Source organism: Salvia miltiorrhiza, chromosome 1 (genome assembly GCF_028751815.1).
Source record: "Salvia miltiorrhiza cultivar Shanhuang (shh) chromosome 1, IMPLAD_Smil_shh, whole genome shotgun sequence".
Taxonomy (NCBI): domain Eukaryota; kingdom Viridiplantae; phylum Streptophyta; class Magnoliopsida; order Lamiales; family Lamiaceae; genus Salvia; species Salvia miltiorrhiza.
Window position 1 is genome coordinate 25264215 of NC_080387.1, and position 20509 is coordinate 25284723.

The 20509-nt window shown below is 36.5% G+C and overlaps 1 protein-coding gene and 1 long non-coding RNA gene across 6 annotated transcripts; one reads left to right on the forward strand and one right to left on the reverse strand.

Moving 5' to 3' along the window:
• Window positions 1-1615: 1615 nt before the first annotated feature.
• LOC131024358 (rho GTPase-activating protein 7-like) lies at window positions 1616-15111 on the reverse strand. 5 transcript variants are annotated; one of them, XM_057953873.1, is made up of 23 exons: window positions 14995-15111; window positions 14722-14871; window positions 14394-14430; window positions 12811-12887; window positions 12602-12672; window positions 12444-12522; window positions 12150-12294; window positions 11881-12000; window positions 11594-11671; window positions 10929-10984; window positions 10779-10848; window positions 10563-10650; window positions 9070-9313; window positions 8213-8431; window positions 6758-7090; window positions 5844-5893; window positions 5078-5138; window positions 4182-4265; window positions 3624-3737; window positions 3379-3548; window positions 3086-3155; window positions 2401-2598; window positions 1616-2027 (listed from the first exon to the last, which is right to left on the reverse strand). In XM_057953873.1, exons 2-23 carry the CDS (start codon window positions 14773-14775, stop codon window positions 1845-1847), a joined length of 2601 nt encoding a protein of 866 aa, XP_057809856.1. In that variant the 5' UTR covers window positions 14776-14871; window positions 14995-15111; the 3' UTR covers window positions 1616-1844. The 5 variants fall into 5 exon arrangements, with proteins under 5 accessions (XP_057809856.1, XP_057809862.1, XP_057809867.1 ...); XM_057953879.1 differs by having other exon boundaries at window positions 3624-3733; window positions 4178-4265; window positions 14993-15105; XM_057953884.1 differs by having other exon boundaries at window positions 10563-10647; window positions 14722-15111.
• A 2309-nt stretch (window positions 15112-17420) lies between these two features.
• On the forward strand, window positions 17421-20509 carry LOC131006445 (uncharacterized). Its single transcript, XR_009095526.1, has 2 exons — window positions 17421-17877; window positions 20203-20509. It is a non-coding gene; the product is annotated as an uncharacterized LOC131006445 (long non-coding RNA).

Below are 20509 nucleotides of genomic sequence, written 5' to 3' on the forward strand. Positions count from 1 at the left end.
GCTGACATGAGATAAGGGATGCTAAGTAAAACCTAGATGAATAATATAGATTAAGTGAGATTGTTAATATTTTATAGGTGTTTAATAGATAAGATAGTATCCTTGAGATAACTAATTTTTTTGTTTGATAGACAATATATAACTTAAGATTAAATTAACAAATTTACCCAAAAAAAAATTAAATTAGAAAATTACCTTTTTAACCTTAATTTAAGAAAAAATAAATAAAACTAGCTACCAACAATGAAATGTGTAAACTTCCCTAATCCCCATCACTTTTTTGTTGATAGCACACGTCCCCCCCCCCCCCCCCCCCCTTCTTCACAACCTTTCTTCTTCACAGCTCATCCCCCCAACCCCCACCCCCACCCCCACCCCACCCCATTTTTCTTCACAAGACAACCAAGAAAAGTAATTGACTTTCACCGGCCTGAATAGAGAGCAGAGAGGCGAGGGATCTCTGAAGAAAAAAAAAAGTTAATCAAACACGCACACACACAAATAGGACCAAACGGCGCCGCTGCGACTCCATCATCCCCGACGAGGAGTGCCGCCTCTGGTCACCCTCTCCCGACGATGTAGTGGCGGCGAGAATCAACGCCTCCGCATTCCTCCTTGGCGACGGCGAGGCGCCGCTGCCTCCCTCTGTCCCATAGCTCTATCTCTCTCCTCTGCACACTCCGGCGCCTCCCTCTCTCCTGTATTCGGCCGGATGGCCGGCAGTAAGCTCGACGCCATCCCGACGCCGCTCGACTCAGCCCAACACACACACAACACCACACCACACACAACCCACGCCACCGACGACTTAACATAGCAAGCCCAAGAGCAGGGGATAAAATCAAAGCTACCAAATTTCTCAAATCATTTCTTTTCATTCTATAATCTTCAAGTTCAAGGATAAAAAAGTAAAGTCATACTGTAGTCTCAATTCATTGTGCATTCGATATTACATTACTGGGGGTGAGCGTCGATTTCATATTCCCAGTAGCACAGTGAATTTGTTGCGGGCTTGGGTATATTAGCGGGCCTGCACTATTATTTAATGTGGCTATCAAACGGAGTGATAAGGTGAGAAATACAATTAATCTAATCTAATAGACCCTATCAAACGGGTCCTAAATGTGTAGGGTGCGTTTACTTTTATGAATAAATTTATTATGAAAAAAATAAGGGATAATAAAAAAAAAATGTCTTTAAATGTCTCATTTCTTTTTCCACATTTTATACAAAAGAGAAGTTCACTATTTTTCCTTCTTTATTTTCACTTCAAGGGGGATAATATTATCACACCAAAAATGGAAGGATAATATTATCCCTCTTTGAAGTGAAAATAAGAAAGGAAAAAATGATAAACTTCTCTTTTATATAAAATGTGAAAAAAGAAGGCATAAATTTTTATTATCTCTCATTTTTCCATGATAAATTTATCCATCAAAATAAACGCACTGGTACTCATTTCTCTTTTTTATAAATGTACCTAAACATAACACACTCATAACAATAATGAAAGTTTGAAACCCTTATTTCACTCACACACTCAATCAATTTCTTAAAATCATTTGGGGGACGACAGAGTATAACTTTAAAAAAATGCTTTCAAAAACAGAATAAATTGTTAAAAGTTTCATGACTTGCATATGCCGATATACATAAAATATGCAACTCACATCACACATTTACAGTGGTGCTACTGCAGCATTACTAGCAATATCGAATGAAATGTATATAGCTCACACCAACAACAAATACTTGAAATCTACTTTTCATACAACAAGTAGTAGTTTTAAGTGCTGGAGCAGAGGAAGAGAATGTACAAAGAGGGATTTTACCATTTTGAGTAGTTAGTTCCAAGGAGGAGAAGAAAGTTTATACACAAAATCGTGAGGCATGGATCCATAGTTTAAATCCAGCTTGTGGAGTTGTTCCATCAGCTGCGATCTCCTCTCCTTGAAGAAGTCCAACCGCGTTGTCAATTCTACCAATGTCGACGATGCTGCTGTTGGATTTCGAGGATATTCCACCACCTGTACATATTGGATGGATCCAAGCATCACTCATTTCAATCAAACAAGAACATCACGTAAAAGACAAGAAGATTATGCTCACCACTTTAACAGATAGATGGAACCTCTAATTGTTGTATTGCTTTATGTAAGACAATTAGGGATGAACTTTCTTATACAAAATGTCTATAAATTACTCAGAACCTTGAGTTTCAAAATGAGTAATTTAACTTATATCCGCAAACCTTGGATTGTTTGAAGATAACTGAATAACAATATCCGTGTTCTCTCTAATTGATGCAGTAAAAGACCCCCAAATTTCGTAAAATCTTACTTCCTTTGCTTTTCAGATAACCAAAAGGAAAATGAAACTCCAAAATAGATCTATTCTTACCTCAGCCATCTTAGAAGTAGAGGGCAGAGATGCAGAATCAACAGCACATAGATTGTTGGTGGATAAGCTTGTGGATGCTTCACCATTTTTAGAATCGCTCGGCTTTGTCGATTCCACAAATGGCTTCCAAGAAGCCTGCTTATTACTGACTCCTGATGTTGACAATGGTCCTTTGATATTTCTCAGGTCTGTCGATTCCTGCAGACCATTCCAAATTGAAGTAGCATGAGAAGATTAATAAGATATAATTATGACAGTGACTAATATTTTTGGGCTTCATCACATCACAGAAGTGAAATATGGTTCTAGTTAAAGAAAACAAAAATTGAAATTGAATGGTCTCATAAGAAATGCCATTTTATGAAAGTTTTACTTGATATTACATGGCAGGAGGCTTGAAAAATACATGGGAGTGCATTATTTTTCAAAAACATGCATCTATCAAGATGGATTATGATTAGTGAAAATTTGTGCCACAGAAAGATTTTCTGGTTGACACTAAACTCCAATGGTAATTTTTCAAAGGCACGACCGGCCAAAAAGAGAATACTGGTAAAGTAAGTCAAAACAGAAAGGAAAATGCAGGAACCGAAAGAGAATGGTGGACATAAGGGAGAATAGAAACTTAAAAAAGTAACAGAGAATAAAAAAAGAGCACTGCAAGCTATTAAGGAGAAGGAGTCACCTCGGTCCTTTGTTTCCTTTCGTGGTTACAAACAGCAAGTGTTGTGTCAAAATCTTGTTGGAAATGCTTTCTGCATTAAGTACCAATCATGAATGTTGGGATTTTATATGAAAGTAAAAGACTTCAAGCAAATTATCCCTCCCTACTAGATTAGCAGAAAGCAGTCAAATATCAGGCATTCTTTAGTTAGTTTATCTAGGTTTTTTCAGAAGAATCTGTTCATCCATATTAGCTGTTGATTCACACCATATTTATAAACATATCACCAACGCCACAATAGGATTTTGACTCACTGCGGCAAACTTTGAGTTGGAGCTTGTTGATAACAATCATTTACATCTGGAAGAGAGCCATAGTGATGCTGACGCTGCTGGTTTAGCTGATGGTGAAGCTCAGCAACTTTCTGCTTCAATCTGGCTACATCTGCCTCAGCAAGAGCTATTTCCTCAAGCTCAGCCCTCGTCTTTACAGGGAACAACCGTTTTTTAGCATCTAGACTATCTATAAGCTTAGGAACACAAAAGGAGTTAACACAGACCTTTGAATCCATGCCGCGGGTGCCAGAAAACTGGCCAGATGACATGCTTAAGCCAACTTCAAGAGCTGCTCGTAAGTCTCTCTCAGCTTGCAACTGTTCTTGCAGCCTTGCTACCTAGCAGTGAGAAGAGGCAAAGTCAGCATAACATGACAGACCAGTCTGTGCAGCAGATGCCAGAAAAATGAAGTACACGATGAAGTGGCAAATAGGAATTATGCATATATTCTACAAGTAAATTTAAGATGCCAAAGACAAAACTATATACTGCCGCAAGAATCATGTATTTGTCATTGTAGTTCATAGTGCACTAAAAACCATTTTAGCAGTCATTATTATAGAATTGGGAATGAAAATGGACAGCATCTACAGGTCTATAGTCTTTTAAAATGAGACCAAATGACTATGTATTATTGTAGACATCTAGTGAGAAAAAGAATTATCTTCATGGTAACTTGAATAAGAAAGTTTGGTTATGGGAGAGGCTAGGTTCACACCATTTGGCTATGGAATATGAATCATATAAAGCAGACAGTAAAAAAAGGATTGAAAAACACTCACATCTTGTTCAAGTGCCAACCGACGCTCATGCAAAGCTTGCTTTCTTCTCTCCAAGCTAGCTTGTAAAATTGCATTTCCTCTTGCCTAAGATAGATAAAAGTTAGACCCTAAATCCAAATTATCTAGTCATTAAGGGCATCTCCAGCAGTTGAAGCTATTAATACAGAAGCTTTAACTAAATAACGCAGAAATTTCAATTTCATCTCCAACAGTCTATTATACAGCAAAAAAAGAATATTCCATAGTTTATTCTTCATTAATACTATAATAGGTGAAATTTGTAGTAATTAATGGAAATAAATACTAAAATTTATAATAATAATAAGGGACAGTTTCGTATAATATCACCAACTATGACAAATTTCCATTTTTCCCACGAATTCTAAATTTTCCAAAATTTACCACGAAATGAAAGTTCGTTCCAAATTTCCCACGATTTTAAAAGTTGAAGAATACTCATTGGGGTGTTTTAACTGAAAAGAATAAGTTGTGGGGGTTGATGTAATATTTTGCATATCTGTGGGGTTGTTTTGTTATTATCATAAAGTAGGAAAATGGGAAAAATGGATGACTTTTATGTTTTATGGTAAAAAATGGAATTTTGAGAAATTATGGGAAAAATGGAATTTTATTATAGTTGATGATATTACATGCAATTATCCCTAATAATAATAATGATAATAACAACGCATAAAAGAGAGAAAAAGGGGGGAAAAATAGAGCAATGAATAGTGTTGCGCTATAGATAACACAACATTGTTCATTGCACCAAAATGGCACTACAGAATAGTGCATGGTTGGAGTGCATTTCTGCTTCAAAATAGCGCTCAGCGCCAATTTGCCGTCTCCATTGGAGATGGTCTAAGGCACAGACACTCTCTAAAACTAATAATTACCTCTTTTGCAATCCTCTGACGCAGATCATTCTTTGCAGTCTCCAATCTCTGGATGGCCAGCCTATTAACAAAAAAACTGAACTTAAACATGACAATAAACTACTAATAGATACCACAACAAAAAAATGAAGTTTGGAAAGCATCAGCAACAATAATTTTTAATGGAGTGTTCCTGCAATTTTGCAGAGGGGGATGATGAACTCTTCATTTGTAGACAGACATAGAGAGCATTAGATTTAACACATGCATCTTCGAAGTGATGTTTGTAAGAGAGAAAAGTCAAGATCCCTATTTTAGCAAATAAATGAAATTTTTGGTTTTTGAAGTCAAAATATGCGAAGGAGCATCTCTCTTTCCCTTCACATACTACAACCTGTATATGCATATCAAATTGTAGCCATTATAAAATTGAATCACCATACATCTTCCTTTTTCCAATGTACACAACCCATGTGATGCAGCATGCAGGAATATAAAATTTATGTGAAAGATATTAAAAATGAAAATGACTCAAACACCTGAAAAGAAATAAAATAATTTTGCCACTCTGACTCTACGTGCAAACAGGCTACCCATTTTAACTTTTTTCTAAAAAGAAAGGCAGATATAAAAGATCCATTAAGAGGGAGACAGTAAAAACAATAAAGAATCAGAAGTATTTGAAACATCAAGTTGTTGAAAATCCACTCAAATCCAACAACCAAAAAGCCACCTAGAACGATCGGTTTGAGGTTACAAACCAAGCAAAATAGGGAGAAATTCTTACTCTTCTTCGCCAGAAGAACTAATTGACTCTGTTGAAGGAGTTTTTCTGGCCTGAAAAAACAGAAAAAAATGGGCAGGCCCAACTCCAATCGATCAATGGAAACTCAAATTACTCAAATGAATAATAAAATGATTTAGTTTTTTTATATAGATGGAAAAAAAGCATTTACTGATAGTCATGCTTGGAATAATAAAAATCCGTATTTATATGTCGTCAATTTAACAGTCAATCCAGTCCAAATATCTTTATTGTGTAGACAACATTGATGAACTTAAGCAACATAAGAAATATAAGAAATGGACCCAAAAGAGAATTTATGTATTACAAACTGTTCTCTAAAATTTTGGATCTTGACAACCTAACAAATTATTCATAGGAAATAGCACAACATATCATTCCAAGAAGATTTAAAAAAAATTACAACGCAAATTAACTAAATGTGATCTTTTCTTCGCCACATGACGAAAATCTTAATCTTTTAGTTTGAATTACAGTACATGTACAGTAACAGAACAAGATATTAAGAGGGCGAAGAGCATTTCAACATCTCAAAATCATTGTAAAGGGAAATAAATGTTTCACCAGCAATGCATGCTGGGAAATTATGACCAACACATAAGCATCTGTCTACATACATATAGCCATAACAAAAAGAATAAACCCCAAAACTGAAGTAGTGAATTGGTTAGCAGGCAAGTATGACAGATTGAAAGAATTAGAATACATCTCTGTTATATTATGAATGGTACTGACTGTTTATGCAAAGTTAGATGACCCAATTAAAATATGTGCAGAAGTTTCATTAATCCATAACCATAACCACACCAAATGTTAGATTTGAAGAGTGTTGTCTCCATCCACCCTAGCCATTTTAGTCTCAAAGGTTCCCTTACATAATAAAAGGAAAAACTTACATTTTTCTTCCCCCAGAACATTGATTTCTTGGCACTGAGACTGGAAAGTTTGGGCATTGGCTTATCCGCTAGCATGTCATGTCCAGGAGTAGATTGATGCAGCTCTTGATCCATAGAAGACAATATATCTCCCATAGATCGTTGTGATTCATTACCGAGTATATCAGAAGAGGCATCAATCGCATTTTCACATACCGTCCTCTGTTGGTCAAGTTGCTCACTAACTGAAAGACCAGTTGCAGCTAGAGGTCTAGAGTCGGAGTTTACATTTACAGTTGCTAAAGCACGATTATGCAAGGGAGATCCATCATCTGAATCATTATTCCCAATGGCCTGATCATAACAAATGCAATCAAACACATTTAGCAAGCAGTTCTTAAAAATGCACCAATTATATATCGAGTCAGAAACCATGTGAAACAAAAATAAATAAAACTACAGTTTATGAGAAACAAATTAGAAGTAACAACTTTGTCAGTGCGAGTAATATTCATAGTTGTTTATTTGTTTAAGTAAGTAGACAAGTTACGTAATGTAACAGTGGGGAAAGACGATATCAGATTTCAATATTAAATAACTCTAAATATATTCATGTAATAATCAAACTTAATGCCATGACTAGAAAGATCTAGTAAGCATTCACTCCGTGTATAATTCCAGCCCCTATGTTTTATTTTAACATTCTCAACTTGTCCTATGCAATGAAAGAGGATGATAAGAGACTAGCAGGGTTGCTAAGTTATTCGGACAAGTTTCTGAAAAAAGTAATTCTCACAAAGGGCTTAAATTTGTAGTCAAACATAATTTAAAATCTATGCTCTTTTAAATAACTGAACATGAATTACATTCTCATGGAGTTTCAAATATTAACTCTCAGCTTTAGCATCTCCCATCCCTCTCTGTAAGTTATTTCTTGATCCATTACTACTGTTATCACTTATACAATTAATTCTCTTAATCATATTTTAATTTTTTATCTGTAAATGGAATTTTATAAATGCACGACTTGGGTCTATTTATCCTTTATGAATCTCCACATTCTGGTATAGAAGTTCCTGAAAAAATGGGAAATTCCCTACCTTTGAGTGCAGTTTGAACTAATTCTGCAATTTGAATGCATCTTTTTGCATCTATTTAAAGTACTTAAAGCTTGTTGTTTTGTCAATAATTATACTGATAGAAGTAACAGTGAGCTGTAAGCTGGTTTATGCCTTTGGGTGTTTTTTTTTCCGTAGTCTTAGACACAAGAAGGTGAGACAAAATCTAAGCAAGACTCCAGATTCCAGCAAAGTTATCACCATAAAAAGATAAAGCATTCTTAAATCATTACTGGAAAATAATTAATAGCCATATCAATACTAAAAATGGCAGTGCTTTAAGTCTAAGAATGCCTAGAATATGATAGCATGCTGGAATTGAGGAAGAGCCACAGTTGGAGAGGGAGGGAGAGAAAACCTTATAATCATACAGATCACTGGCAGAGCCACTGCTTTCACTTAACTTCCCACTGTGTCTACGTTCACGATCGTAGTCAGCTTCAGGATCAACTTCATTTTCAGCATCATGATAACCATTGACCTTTATGTCTGGATGTTCATCATCGCTTGAATCTTCACTTCCACTAGTATCAGTTTGAGATTCCGCGGACATTGAACATCTGTTCAGACTATCATCCTGAAAAGGCATCAAAATGTTATCTTCAAGAAAGTAGCCAAGAAAAATGAACTATCTGGCATATAGCATATAGAGCAAGCAAATGATAACAGTACTGTCCACCAACAAAAAGCAGCAACTAAGATCCCTGTGTCAACCAACATATGGGAAATAACTCCTCTAAAATCTAATTCATTCAATCATGTTTCTTTCATATACTATTGAAAATTATAGTCATGATAAGGACTTGCGTCAGTATTACAAACTGTAAAAATTAGAAGAGTATGCTGACAGAAAGGCCACCAAAAATTTCCCTATACTGTGATATAGCTGAATGACTGAATATGATTGTGTAACCACCATTCAGCTGAAGTCAAACAAGCCAGAACATTTTTTTAATACTGGGCTTGAGCTTTCCCAGCATGCGATGACTTCACAAAACTAATCAAGAATGCTGAGTTAAAGATATCAGCATCTAACTGGATTTCTCTAAGTTTAATATTGCCAGATTAACAAGAAAATAAAAATACAAGTTTATAGACAGAGAAGGTGAATGCAAGACATTTTTCTATACTAGAAATTAGAAATGTATGGCATTCAGATAAAACATCAGCCAGGAAGTAAGCAAATGTGAAAAATAGCAATGATCTAGAACATACATCAAAAATATTATCATATTCCTCCAATAGCGTAGTAATAATTGCTTGGGCATTATTAGCTGCATTGGCAGCAGCAAGAAGCTGCGCAGAGTTATCTCCATTAGTATCATAATCATCCTCTATTTCGCATTCCCCAGCTAAAAGTGGTCGCAAGAGCAACGGAGCCATACAAGCAGCAACTGCAGATGGAGTCATCCGATTCTCTGAAGCATGAGAGGAAATTGTATGCATCATCTTGAGAATTCTGCAAACAGAGAACAACGATCAAATGAGAGATTGAAGAAAGAGTTTAAGAAAAACATCAGCTTAAAGCTCGCAATAGCAGGATACTTCATATTTAAATGTATAAATGTTGATCCTGCTTCACATGGTCTTATTACAACATTACAATAATCTATTTCACTCTCTTAGACATACACATACATACAACTTTGCAGCATGTAATAGGCAGACAATGAGGCAATCTTACCAATGTGAAAGCAATATGAAAGGAGAACTAGTTGGGCTATGTAGTAAAAGCAATATGAAAGAAAGAACTAGTTGAGCTATGTTTCATTTAGCTGGTTTATTCATATTTCAAAGTCTATCTCTCATCCTTTCCATTTTTACATTCAGTTCCAAAATGTAAAAATAGCACATCGGCTGATGGAATGAAGTATTGAGTCTGGACAAAGGATGAAGCTTTTCCAGAAAGAATTTTCCAGTGTCCAAGACTAATAATTTGTTATATGATTTTTTTGTCTTTCGAGGTTATCTTCCAAGCATGGGAGTTGTAGACAGTCTACCACGGGAAAATGAGGAAACTTCAACAATAAAGAGTTTTTCTAGGGGTGTTCACGGAACAGTTTAAACCGTAAACCAAACCAGAACAAACCGTATTTGTGCAGTTTGGTTTGTTTTATGGTTTTAAATGTACAGTGGGTAATATTTTTGACAAATTATGGTACAGTTTAGGTTTGGTTTTTCAAAAAAAAGTAATTCAAATCAAACCGTAAACCATATTATGATTAGAGCTATAGCTATAGCTATAATTAATATATTATTATTATTATTATTATTATTTCTAACATATAAAGGTTAGAGTTTAGAACATTTGATTAAAAAAAAAAGTTCAAAAATAAAACTTATGCTATATATTCATATATTTTTTGTTCTGTTAATTTATAAACATCAGGATTCATGCTCATGAACTTTAAAGTTTAAAACATGAGATGAAAAGAAAATTAATAGATATTTGATTGTTTATTACTATTAAGTAGGAACAAAAAAAATTGTAAACTGCAAACCAAACTGTATTATGGTTTGATTTGGTTCAGTTTTGTACTAATGCATTTTGGTTTGGTTTCATAAAATCACCGAATCGTATTTTGCAGTTTATCTTGGTTTGGTTTTGGTGTCAAACTGCACCACGAAGTGAAAAATGAGCCACATATATTAAAAATGTCTAAAACTACACGCATTGCTTTTCTGAGTAAATGTGGGGAGATGCATACCTCTGTAAGAGGCGTCTATTGGGTTCAGGAAATGTTTCTTGAATAGCAGTTTGCATTGCATTCACCCGTGACTCCGTGCGGTCAACTTCTGAAGACAGCCATAAGGAAATCAAGTTAATGAAAACGCCAGCAAACAGAAGAAGATTTTGGCTTGATAAGCAAGCACATCAGATTGGGGATTTGGCACAAACATTCCCACAACACAGAAGAACTTACTATAGGCTTCCAACAAAGCAGTGCAGCAGGATGCAGGAACAGGAGATGAAGGTAGCTCCCTAAGAACATGCTGAAGGAGACCAAACTTCAGAAATTGTCATTTTCACAAAGTACAAAATCAAGAATTAGTTACCGAATAGACAACCCAACCTTAACGCAGTCGCCAATGACATGAGCATCCTCATCATGACCAAATTCATTCTTGCCTACAAACAAGAAGCCTTCCCATTGGTATGCATGTCATATTAATTAAAAGAGTTTTTACTTAAGCTGAGAACTAGGCAAGGATTAAGCAGGTTAAGTAACGTGTTCCTACTATGGGAGAAGTTACAGTTTCCTAGTATGAAGATTTCATCCCAAACTAAGATATAAATTAAAGGCAACCTACTTTGCAAAAGCTGCACAAGTCGTTATACATTTAGAGGAAGCCAGGAAGGGCAATAACTTGTCCACAGATTTATAATTAAAAATATGTTCTCCATATGTGGATACACAGAAGTTATCTGCTATAATCTTGATAGATCAATTCTACAACTAGAGGTTTCTCTGGTTTTTCCTACACTATGATTCTGAGTCCTCTTTACAAGCATGAACTAGACATGATATTCAGGTTGTCCAAGCGTTTATGAGATAAAAAGCAAACAACGCTTTTACTTTTGCAAATATGAATTCAGAAACTGGAAAGTTTGAACTATCCGAACTAATTAACCTCTATCTGCTTTATGATCAAAGAAAGCAATTGTTTTGTTGCACTCGTAAGAGCAAAGGAAAGAAACAAGTCTCCTAAATCACATAACTATGAATGATGAAAAAACCTTGTTCATATTCTTGAACTCTTCGCTCCACTTCTTCAACATCTGCAGACTGCCGCAGAATTCCTTCAACTTTATTTCCTATTCAATGTATTTCACATCATATCAATGAACTCTCAAGATAGATTAAGAAGAAATTCTGCATCATAAGTGAATTGTTTTTATAAGTGAATGTATTTTACAACATATCTAAGCTCACATCCTGAAACTCTATCGAGATCAAGTTCTCAAGATAATCAAGTTCATAGGCAAATACTCTAGACATTTTAAGAAGACAAATAAAGTCTTACCATACTTCTCAAGAAACCTAAGTGCTTTTTCCAAGAAGGATGGGCCTCCATCTATATCCTCCAGCGCAAGCAAAATTGGGCGTCCGACAACCAGCGATTTAATTGGCCGTCTTTCTCTCCCTGGATTGTATATGATCCCATTAGGATGTCCATCCAAAACAGGACTATAAACATCACTATCGTACTATAAAAGGGGTCAAGGGACCTCTGTTATAGCTCCAAAACAGTGGTAGTTGATAAACAAGGAAGAAGGTACAATAGGTACTGACATTGATGAAACGAGCCTTCAGTTGTATCATTTGTATCACTTCTAAATATCCCATTATGTCCCATCACAAGAGCAGCACTTGGTGCTTGTGCAAGAGCATGCTCAAGGGCTGTCTTCCACTCATACAAATCCTCAGAAGTCTCTGCCTGAAATATTGAAATAGAAGAAAAGAGAACGGCTAATTATCTAACAAGCTACATACTGATGAACTCCATTGGGAGGGATCCGTCCACTTATTGGAGAAAAGGTTCAACTAGCAAGAAGATAAAGAATGAATCTATGATCTTTTATGCACCTTAAGAGTAAATGCTCGACCGTCACGTCCATCGGGGAACAACACAGTCAGCAATTTCTTGTCCTCTCTAACTACAACACTACACATCGAAAGAGATTATTAACATAGCAGGGAAACAAGAAACAGCAACAGAAAAGGAAAGAACAATAACTCACTACCTCCCTGAATTATTCAAATCAATGCCACCCAAAGTTAGATTTACTTCACCGCCACGCTGTGGAAGTGCACTCTACATGGAAAGTGAAGTTCATGATATTGATAAGTCAAATTCAACAAAACTAAAATCCAAGCAAATCGTAATTTGAGACTTCTTCTCAATTTCCATAACATGATGAATGAGAAAAATAGGAATCTAAATAGAACTAACAGGGTCATTCTTAAAGAAAACCAAAGAGGCGCGGGTAAGGATAAACCATCGCTTCTTCCAAGACTTCCATCCTAACCCTGCAAGAGGTATTAAGTGGCAGAGGAAAGAAAGGCATTAAAAATAAAACAAATAAGTAGTTATTCTTGTATTAGTTGAAAAGAATGGTAAAAACTAAGGCTGGTCCATTCTTTATTGTAACACATTATCATATAGCACACATATCAGAAAGAAACACATTGGTCACTTAGTAAGCTAAGGCTGATCCATTCTTGTAAGTCAAATGCATGTAATCCAAAAAAATAATGAAAGACATTAAACACATCATAATGACCGTTTTGAAAGTAGGATTAATTTTGAAAAATATTTTGGTTTGACTTAGAAAAAAAGAAAACCAGAAAGTAAGAACATATGGATACCCAAACAAGAGGTACATTAACTTTCCTACATTGTGACGAACCCTGTTTGAGTTCCGCTACAAAAAGTGGCACAAAGTTGTACTGGATATTATCCATGTTGTATACTCCCTCTGTCCCTCAAACATCTTCCTTTCTTTCCATTTTGGTTCGTCCCCAAAACATCTTCCAAATCTATTTTTGGAAATAATTCCACTAACTATTACCCTTAGAATCTTCACTTTGTAGGACCCATTCTCCACTCATCAAATACACAACTAACTTTTATTAAAACCCGTGTCACCCTCCCTTAGGAAGATGTTTGAGGGACGGAGGGAGTAGTTATTTTGCATAGATACCAGAGTTGTAAAAACTGTTTTCTAACCCTCTCAACTAGGGTAGGGTGAACGCAAAGCAAATAATAAAAACAATTGTAGATTAACTTTCTTTGAAATTTCCATTAAACAATTTATGTTCACCCTCTTGCTCATCGTCCCAGATAAGATAGAGAATCCATATTACACGTCTGACTTCTCGCATGTAGCATGCACCTTCTCTTTACCACATCATAAATGTAACTAAGTTATTTGCCCCCATTGTAAAACCTAAGTTAGTTCTGAAGTCAGCACAACAAGCTGATATATCACACTAGAAAATTAAATGGACAAGGAATAACATGCATAAAAATTTAAGAAATTTATCGCAATATCACAAATATAAATTTATAATGCACATGAACTGTATTGTATCAAAATCAATTATGTAACGCATTGCGTTTTAGCAAGGTTATCTTTTTTATATTGGATGTCAGCAATACTATGGATGGACTATTTTCTTCATGGGTTCAAAGGGAACTACAAAAAAATGTGTTCAGACATAATCACCTATTGTGCTTATTCAATTCATTGCTCTTCTTGATACTACATTGTATTCAAACATTAAATGTCATGAAATTTAGCTTCCTATGACTTATATTACCTTTTCCTTACCAATGTCCTGCATCCAAAAAAGAACGAAAAAAATAGACAAACATAGAGAATAAATGTGTTCCGAATGTAGAGACATAACATTAGAATTGGATGCAAGCACACAGACTTCGAAGATTGCAAGTCGTCGATATCAAATCACACTCCAATGGCAAGGAAAGGCGGAATAACTCTTTCTTAAAGTTGTTGTGTATGAAATTCTAACCTTTGGAAGAGATGAGCAGATGCCCGCTCTTGAATATCTGCAATTCATCCAAAAAAGACATTGAGAAACATCAAGAAAGCATCACCCCCAGAAAATTAAACACTCCAAATCCAAAGCTTCAGGAATTAAATTGATCTCAGCAACTCCCAAACCAAATTTCGAAGATTAAAGAGATTATATACTGAAATTCACTTTCCTTTAGTCAATTTAAACTTCGCTTTGACAATTACTTGACTAGAAAAAGAACATCCAACATTTGCCTTTCCGTTCAACGCACGCAATAAACTTCCTTAGATTGCAAAAACTAACGGCAAAGGCAAAAATTTACCGTGTTCGAGTTCACATTACGCGGGCGTTCAAATGCGGGAAGCGGAGCCGACATTTCAGTGTCTCGCCGCCCCTTTTCTCACTGGCGAGTCAACATCCCAACGGCGATTCAGCACTGAGTCGACACGGATCGAACTCAGCCCACGTTGATCTGCACAATGGAGATGGATGAACAACTCCAACTTCCCTTTCTTCTTTTCAAGTAAAAATGAAAATGAAAATGAAAATGAAAATGAAAAAGAAAAAGATAGATAGAAGGAAGGAGCAATAACACCAGCGACCAACTACAGCTGCTTTTCTTCACAAGTCACATTTTCTCTTTCCTGTGTTTTTTTGTTTCTGTCTGTCACAAAGGGGAATAACCATTTCTCCTTTTCTTTTCTCTTTTTTTTATGCATTCCCATAATTCAACCAACGTCTTTATGTATCGAACAGACGAACATGTCACCGTTGGATTTTTCAATAATAGTAACATTTTATGTTTCTTTATATATATAAAATTGATGTAATTTAATTATTAATAAAAAATTATAAATATAAAAAACTATATCATTTTAATTAAATATATTTAAATTGGATATAAAAATAAATAGAAATTTACAACAATAAAAATTGATATTATGAAAAATAAAAAATAATAGTATAAAATAATTTTTTTTAAATAAAAATAAAAAAGAATTAAAAAATAAAAAATAGATTTATTCAAAAAGATGAGAGAGGATAATTTTTTCTTAAAAAAATAATAATCTTTGAATTATTAAACTGCGGTTTTATATAAAAGAAAAAAGAAAAAAGAAAAAAGGATCTCATGAAAGCACAAAGACGCAGACTAGGAGATCGAGACTCAAAAAAGAGTTCAAGAAAAAACAACGAATTGAGAACTCCAAAAGCCTGAAAGGCTTCAGCACCCTACGCACACAACTAACTAATAAAAAGGAAATTCCATATTTGTGTGATGTTTGTGCAACTCCATTTCATCTACCCATCTACCGTTGGCGATATTATTCATAACCTCATACTAGCACTTCTGTCATGATCAATGACAAAGTCCCTCGGCTTATAGCCCATTTCCACTGCATTCCTGAGGCAATTTTTTATATTATCTTCCGAACTCTATGGAACACGTGGACGTTCCATCCCCTTCGGAGGACGGCCCCGTCGCTTAGGCGTCACATTGTCAGCGAGCATTTGCATGCCCTGGCTAACTTGCTCCTCTAACCTACAAAGACGACTAGCAATATCATCCGTCGTAGTAGTGGACGAATCCTTGCCATCATGAGAAGCCAGGCCAGCTGCTGCGAGTGGTCTCTCGATAACATCCTCACTCCCGCTGCTTTTCTCATGAACCGAAGCCTTAAGGGCCAAATTTGAGGAAGTAATGTCATTCCCCAAAGCAACCTTAGTAGTAACAATCTCAGCCGCACTTCCATCCGGCATCTCAACCTGAAGATCCTCGTCCACCTCCTCATCGCTCCCAGCCTGCTGAATATCATCCCCTTGTCAACCGGAACTGTCGCCGCAGCTAACGAATCAGGACTATAAGGCCGCAGCTCCTGAACCGCCGAATCAACCTGGAGTTGTTGCTGCTCTTGCTGTAGTTCTTGCCCTTCCATCGATAGCAGAGCAAAAGAATTCCCCGGAGAACGCTGTTGCGCTCCTGCTGCCAGATCCGTTGAGGCAACTTGCTTCTTTCCCCTCTCAACAACGTGCCACTCTTTGCCAGGCAGTGTCTTAGAGGCAGGCTTCGGATTTGGTAGTTCAGGCACGCCTTCATCAATCGTAGAGTCAATCTTAGAAGCCGGCTCTACGCGTCTGTTTTTCCGACAAGTATCCTGGGCATGACCAGTTATTTTGCAACTATAACAGTAGAGCGGTAAATTTTCGAAGACAAATTCAACATAAAAAGAAATATCCCCACCGTCAATCAGAAGAGAAGAATGGGGATTGTGAGACATATCCATTTCAACTAGAATGCGTGCAAATTGCCCAAAGTCGCGCCCCACCGTCGCTCCATCAATCTTCAACGGATGACCCAAATACCGTCCAATCCCGGAGATCACCTGTGGGTTCCAATACTCAATTGGCAGTTAGTGTATGCGAAAATAATCTTTGAATAGATATGACTTTTATATTTTAAATTCAATGTTTACACAAAATAGTATATCAAATTAAATTTTTTGTTGTGATCTTTAATTTGATATACTCTCTCTGTCCCATTACAAATGTCTCAATTTTCATAATGGCATGTATCATTACAAATGTCTCATTCATTTTTGGGTAAATAATTAAGAGACTAATTAACTAATGGGCCACCACTTACTCTCTCTATACCTACTTTTACAAATTTCAATTTATTTATCTCTCTCTCCACCAACTCACTTTATTTATGTAACGCCCCGCTTTTCCCTAGCTAAATTTAGAGTAAATTTTAAACTTAGATTTAAGATGATTCACGCCGGATTGAGAAAAAGAATTTATTTTAATTCCAACAAAAATGATTTACAAAAGCATTTGTAAATTTAGTTATTAAATTTATATGCATTGCATATTTATTTAATTTAGCATTCAAGCATTTTCACGAGCTTTTAATTAGCAAACCCTGAAGTAGTATTACAGTTTCGACAATTTTATCCTGAGGGATTTAAATTGTCCAATCATAGCCGCCCACCCTATGCCTCATAGCCGCCCACTCTACAGCCCAATTCCAGCCCAAAAGTCAGGCTGTACAATCCCAACTTTTCTGCCAAATCAAATGCGCCATATTAATTTGACATTTTTCCACAACTAATTTTTCCTATCTATGCTACCATGCCTTAAAAGTAGCCTCTCTTTCAACACTTAACATCACTACCCACTCCCACCACCAACTCCCTGCAAAAGCCATGCCTAAGGCTCTCTACTCCTCTGCTTAATCCAAGCACAACCCTCTCAGTTTAGCATCCTCACCATTCAACAGAACTCCTTCTCACAATTAAAAAAAAAAAGAGAAAAGACTCAAGTGCAAAAATCGATTCAGTGAGGTCCAGTTTTACAGTAGCAAATCAAACACCAAACTTCAACCAAGATCAGATGACAACAACGCAGCCTGACCCAAGTTTCTTAAGCAGCCAAACCATTCCAGTTTCCAGCCGCACAAACCCAACCGATTCTATTAAAGGTTACACCTTTAACTCATCTTGTATATCAAGCAATTGAATAGAATGTCACTCACTTCTTATACACAAGCATGATATATTTTAGTTCCACAAATCTATCAGCAAGCTTTCATCTTTCATATATTCGTGTGTGTGTGTATATATATATATATATATATATATATATATATAAGCTTATGTATATTTTACTAAATCAGCAGCCCATGTTAAAGAAACACATACATGAATTTTTGGAATAGCTTTTCACAAGTTTTACATATACACAAATGCTTTTAAGAAAAACTGTATTAGTAAATAGAAGAGAAGAAGAAGAATGCTATATGTTTGTTGGGTGTGTGAGCCGGGTCTGGAGAGGGTCGACGGATGGCGGTGGTGGTGGCTACGAAAGCTGCTACTGCCCGGCCGAGGCAGGGGAGTGATACGGCGGTCGGGGGCGGCTCATCGCTGTTGTCCGTCCGGCGCAAGTAAAAGAGAGGAGGCGATGGAAATTAGGGGTTTCGGGCTGAGCTCGGCGGCGTCACGTGTGGCGGAGCGGTCGCCGGGAATCGGTGGATTTGGGAAAAGTGGACTAGGGCATAGCAGCGACTCTGCTGCAGCTGCTCGGCCGAGGACGGGCGAAGAGAGTAAGATGAGGCGGCGGCTTGGAGGCTATAGTCGCCGGAGGAGAAGATGAGAGGGAGACTGCGGCGGACTCCGCTGTTTCGTCGGAGAGAGAGAGAGCCGCGGCGGTGGGTTCCGGCTGGAAAGGGGCGGAGTATTTGTGTGTGTTCTGATGAGGGAGATCGAGGAAGATGGAGGCGGCAGCCTTCCAGCCTTGAATTCGCCGGAAGGCAGACTGCGGCGGCCGAGCTTTGAGAGAGTTTTTGGTCTGAACCGAGAGAGGCGCGAGGGAGAGATAAGCTGTGTGTGTGTGCGTGTGTTTCTTTGAAGAGAGAGAAAGAGATCTGAAATTGTGAGGGAGAAGAGAGAGGGATAAGAAACGTAGAGAGAGAGAGATAAATGGGCTTAAATTTGGGCCTCCACTTTGGGCCAAAGTTTTAAAACAAACTAAAATTGGGCTTTTGTATGGGCCGATTTTATTGGTTTTATTTTCTGTTGGGCCGAAAATATAGAAGGAAAGTGAATGGGCTTAAGTCAGTTTGGGCTTGAGTTTTGGGGCTATTTTTGTTGGGCTCGTTTAAATGATTTTAATTAGTCTGGACTGATCTTTTTTTATAAACTGGGCTGCGTTTTATTTAATTGTTCGGGCTCTGAATTATTTTATTGAGCCAATAAATTTATTAGATTTCACACTTTATAATTAGTTTAATTAATTTATTTCAAAGACTAGTTTTCATAATAATATTAAATTATTATTATTATGTGCATATTCTAAGTAATTTCTTATTATATGCCAAGCATGACATGAATTTGCATTATATTTTTGCAATAAGAGTATTTAAGATTTAATTGGTTTTATTTATAATTCCAATTATTAAAGGAAGATGAGTAAGAATATTGTTGGTGTTCTTAACTCAAGAGAAATGTTTTCAATTATTTATTCATTAAATTTTGAAAACCGACTAAGTGAATCATAGAATGTTAAGCACTACACCATGACTTAAGATTAGATTCAAGGAGACCTATTAAGAATAGAATTTCTTGTAGGCTTTGTGACCAGGGGGACTAGCGCTGCTTTCCCAAGACAGGTTTTTATGTGTATGATCTTCAGGCTTTGCCTATCCAGGAGGGCATTACTTTTACTATACGTATATAGAGATCCCCTGCGTGTCGTAGGCCTCTTATACGAATGAATGCATGAGATGATCTAACTGTTAATTTCAGTTTCATATATATCAAATGAGTTTAAATGTTACGTTCAAGCAAGTTATTTCATGACAAAATCTTTGAGTTAAAGTTATTTCAACTATTGTCTTGCCATAAAATGTTTCAATTTTAGTATGATATCTATCTGCTTTGGCTTTGCCAATGATGCAATCGAATTCGGGTCTTGAGCAGTTGATAGCTATCCTGCCAGGGCTAGTGTACACCAGTGATCGTGAGTCATCTAGCGGGTTGGCCGGTCAAGTGACCGTGAGAGGTGGCCACCTCTCCGGCACACAGTTCCAGATATGATAGATTACAAGAGAACTTAGACTCCAGTCGAACTTTAAGAATCACAACTGAATTTAGTAAGCTTGGGCCTTTTTAGCGAAAAACCCCTTGCTGTACTGCTTATGATGGCATGACAATTTAAATCTTTACGAAGCATGTTATATTTCATAATAGGCATATGTGCCCACTGAGTATTTTTATACTTAGCCCTGCATGTATTTCTAAATGTGCAGGTTGAGCAGCTGATGGAATGGAATGATGTTGAGCGGGTGTTCCTTTGACATTTCAAGAAATGTAACCTTGAGTATACATCTTCATATGTATATCTCACACGTTTTCCGCTGCAAAACACTTTAATTAGAATAACTCTATGTTATGAAGTTGTGACACGTGTTATTGGGTAACCCACCTTAATCAGTTCTCCTTCATGTGTATGTTTTATAAGTATCCAAATGATCATATATGATCCTAGCATCTTATCTATGAGTGACATTCTCATATACCTTAATGTTAAGTAATTGTCCATTTCCATTTCTTATT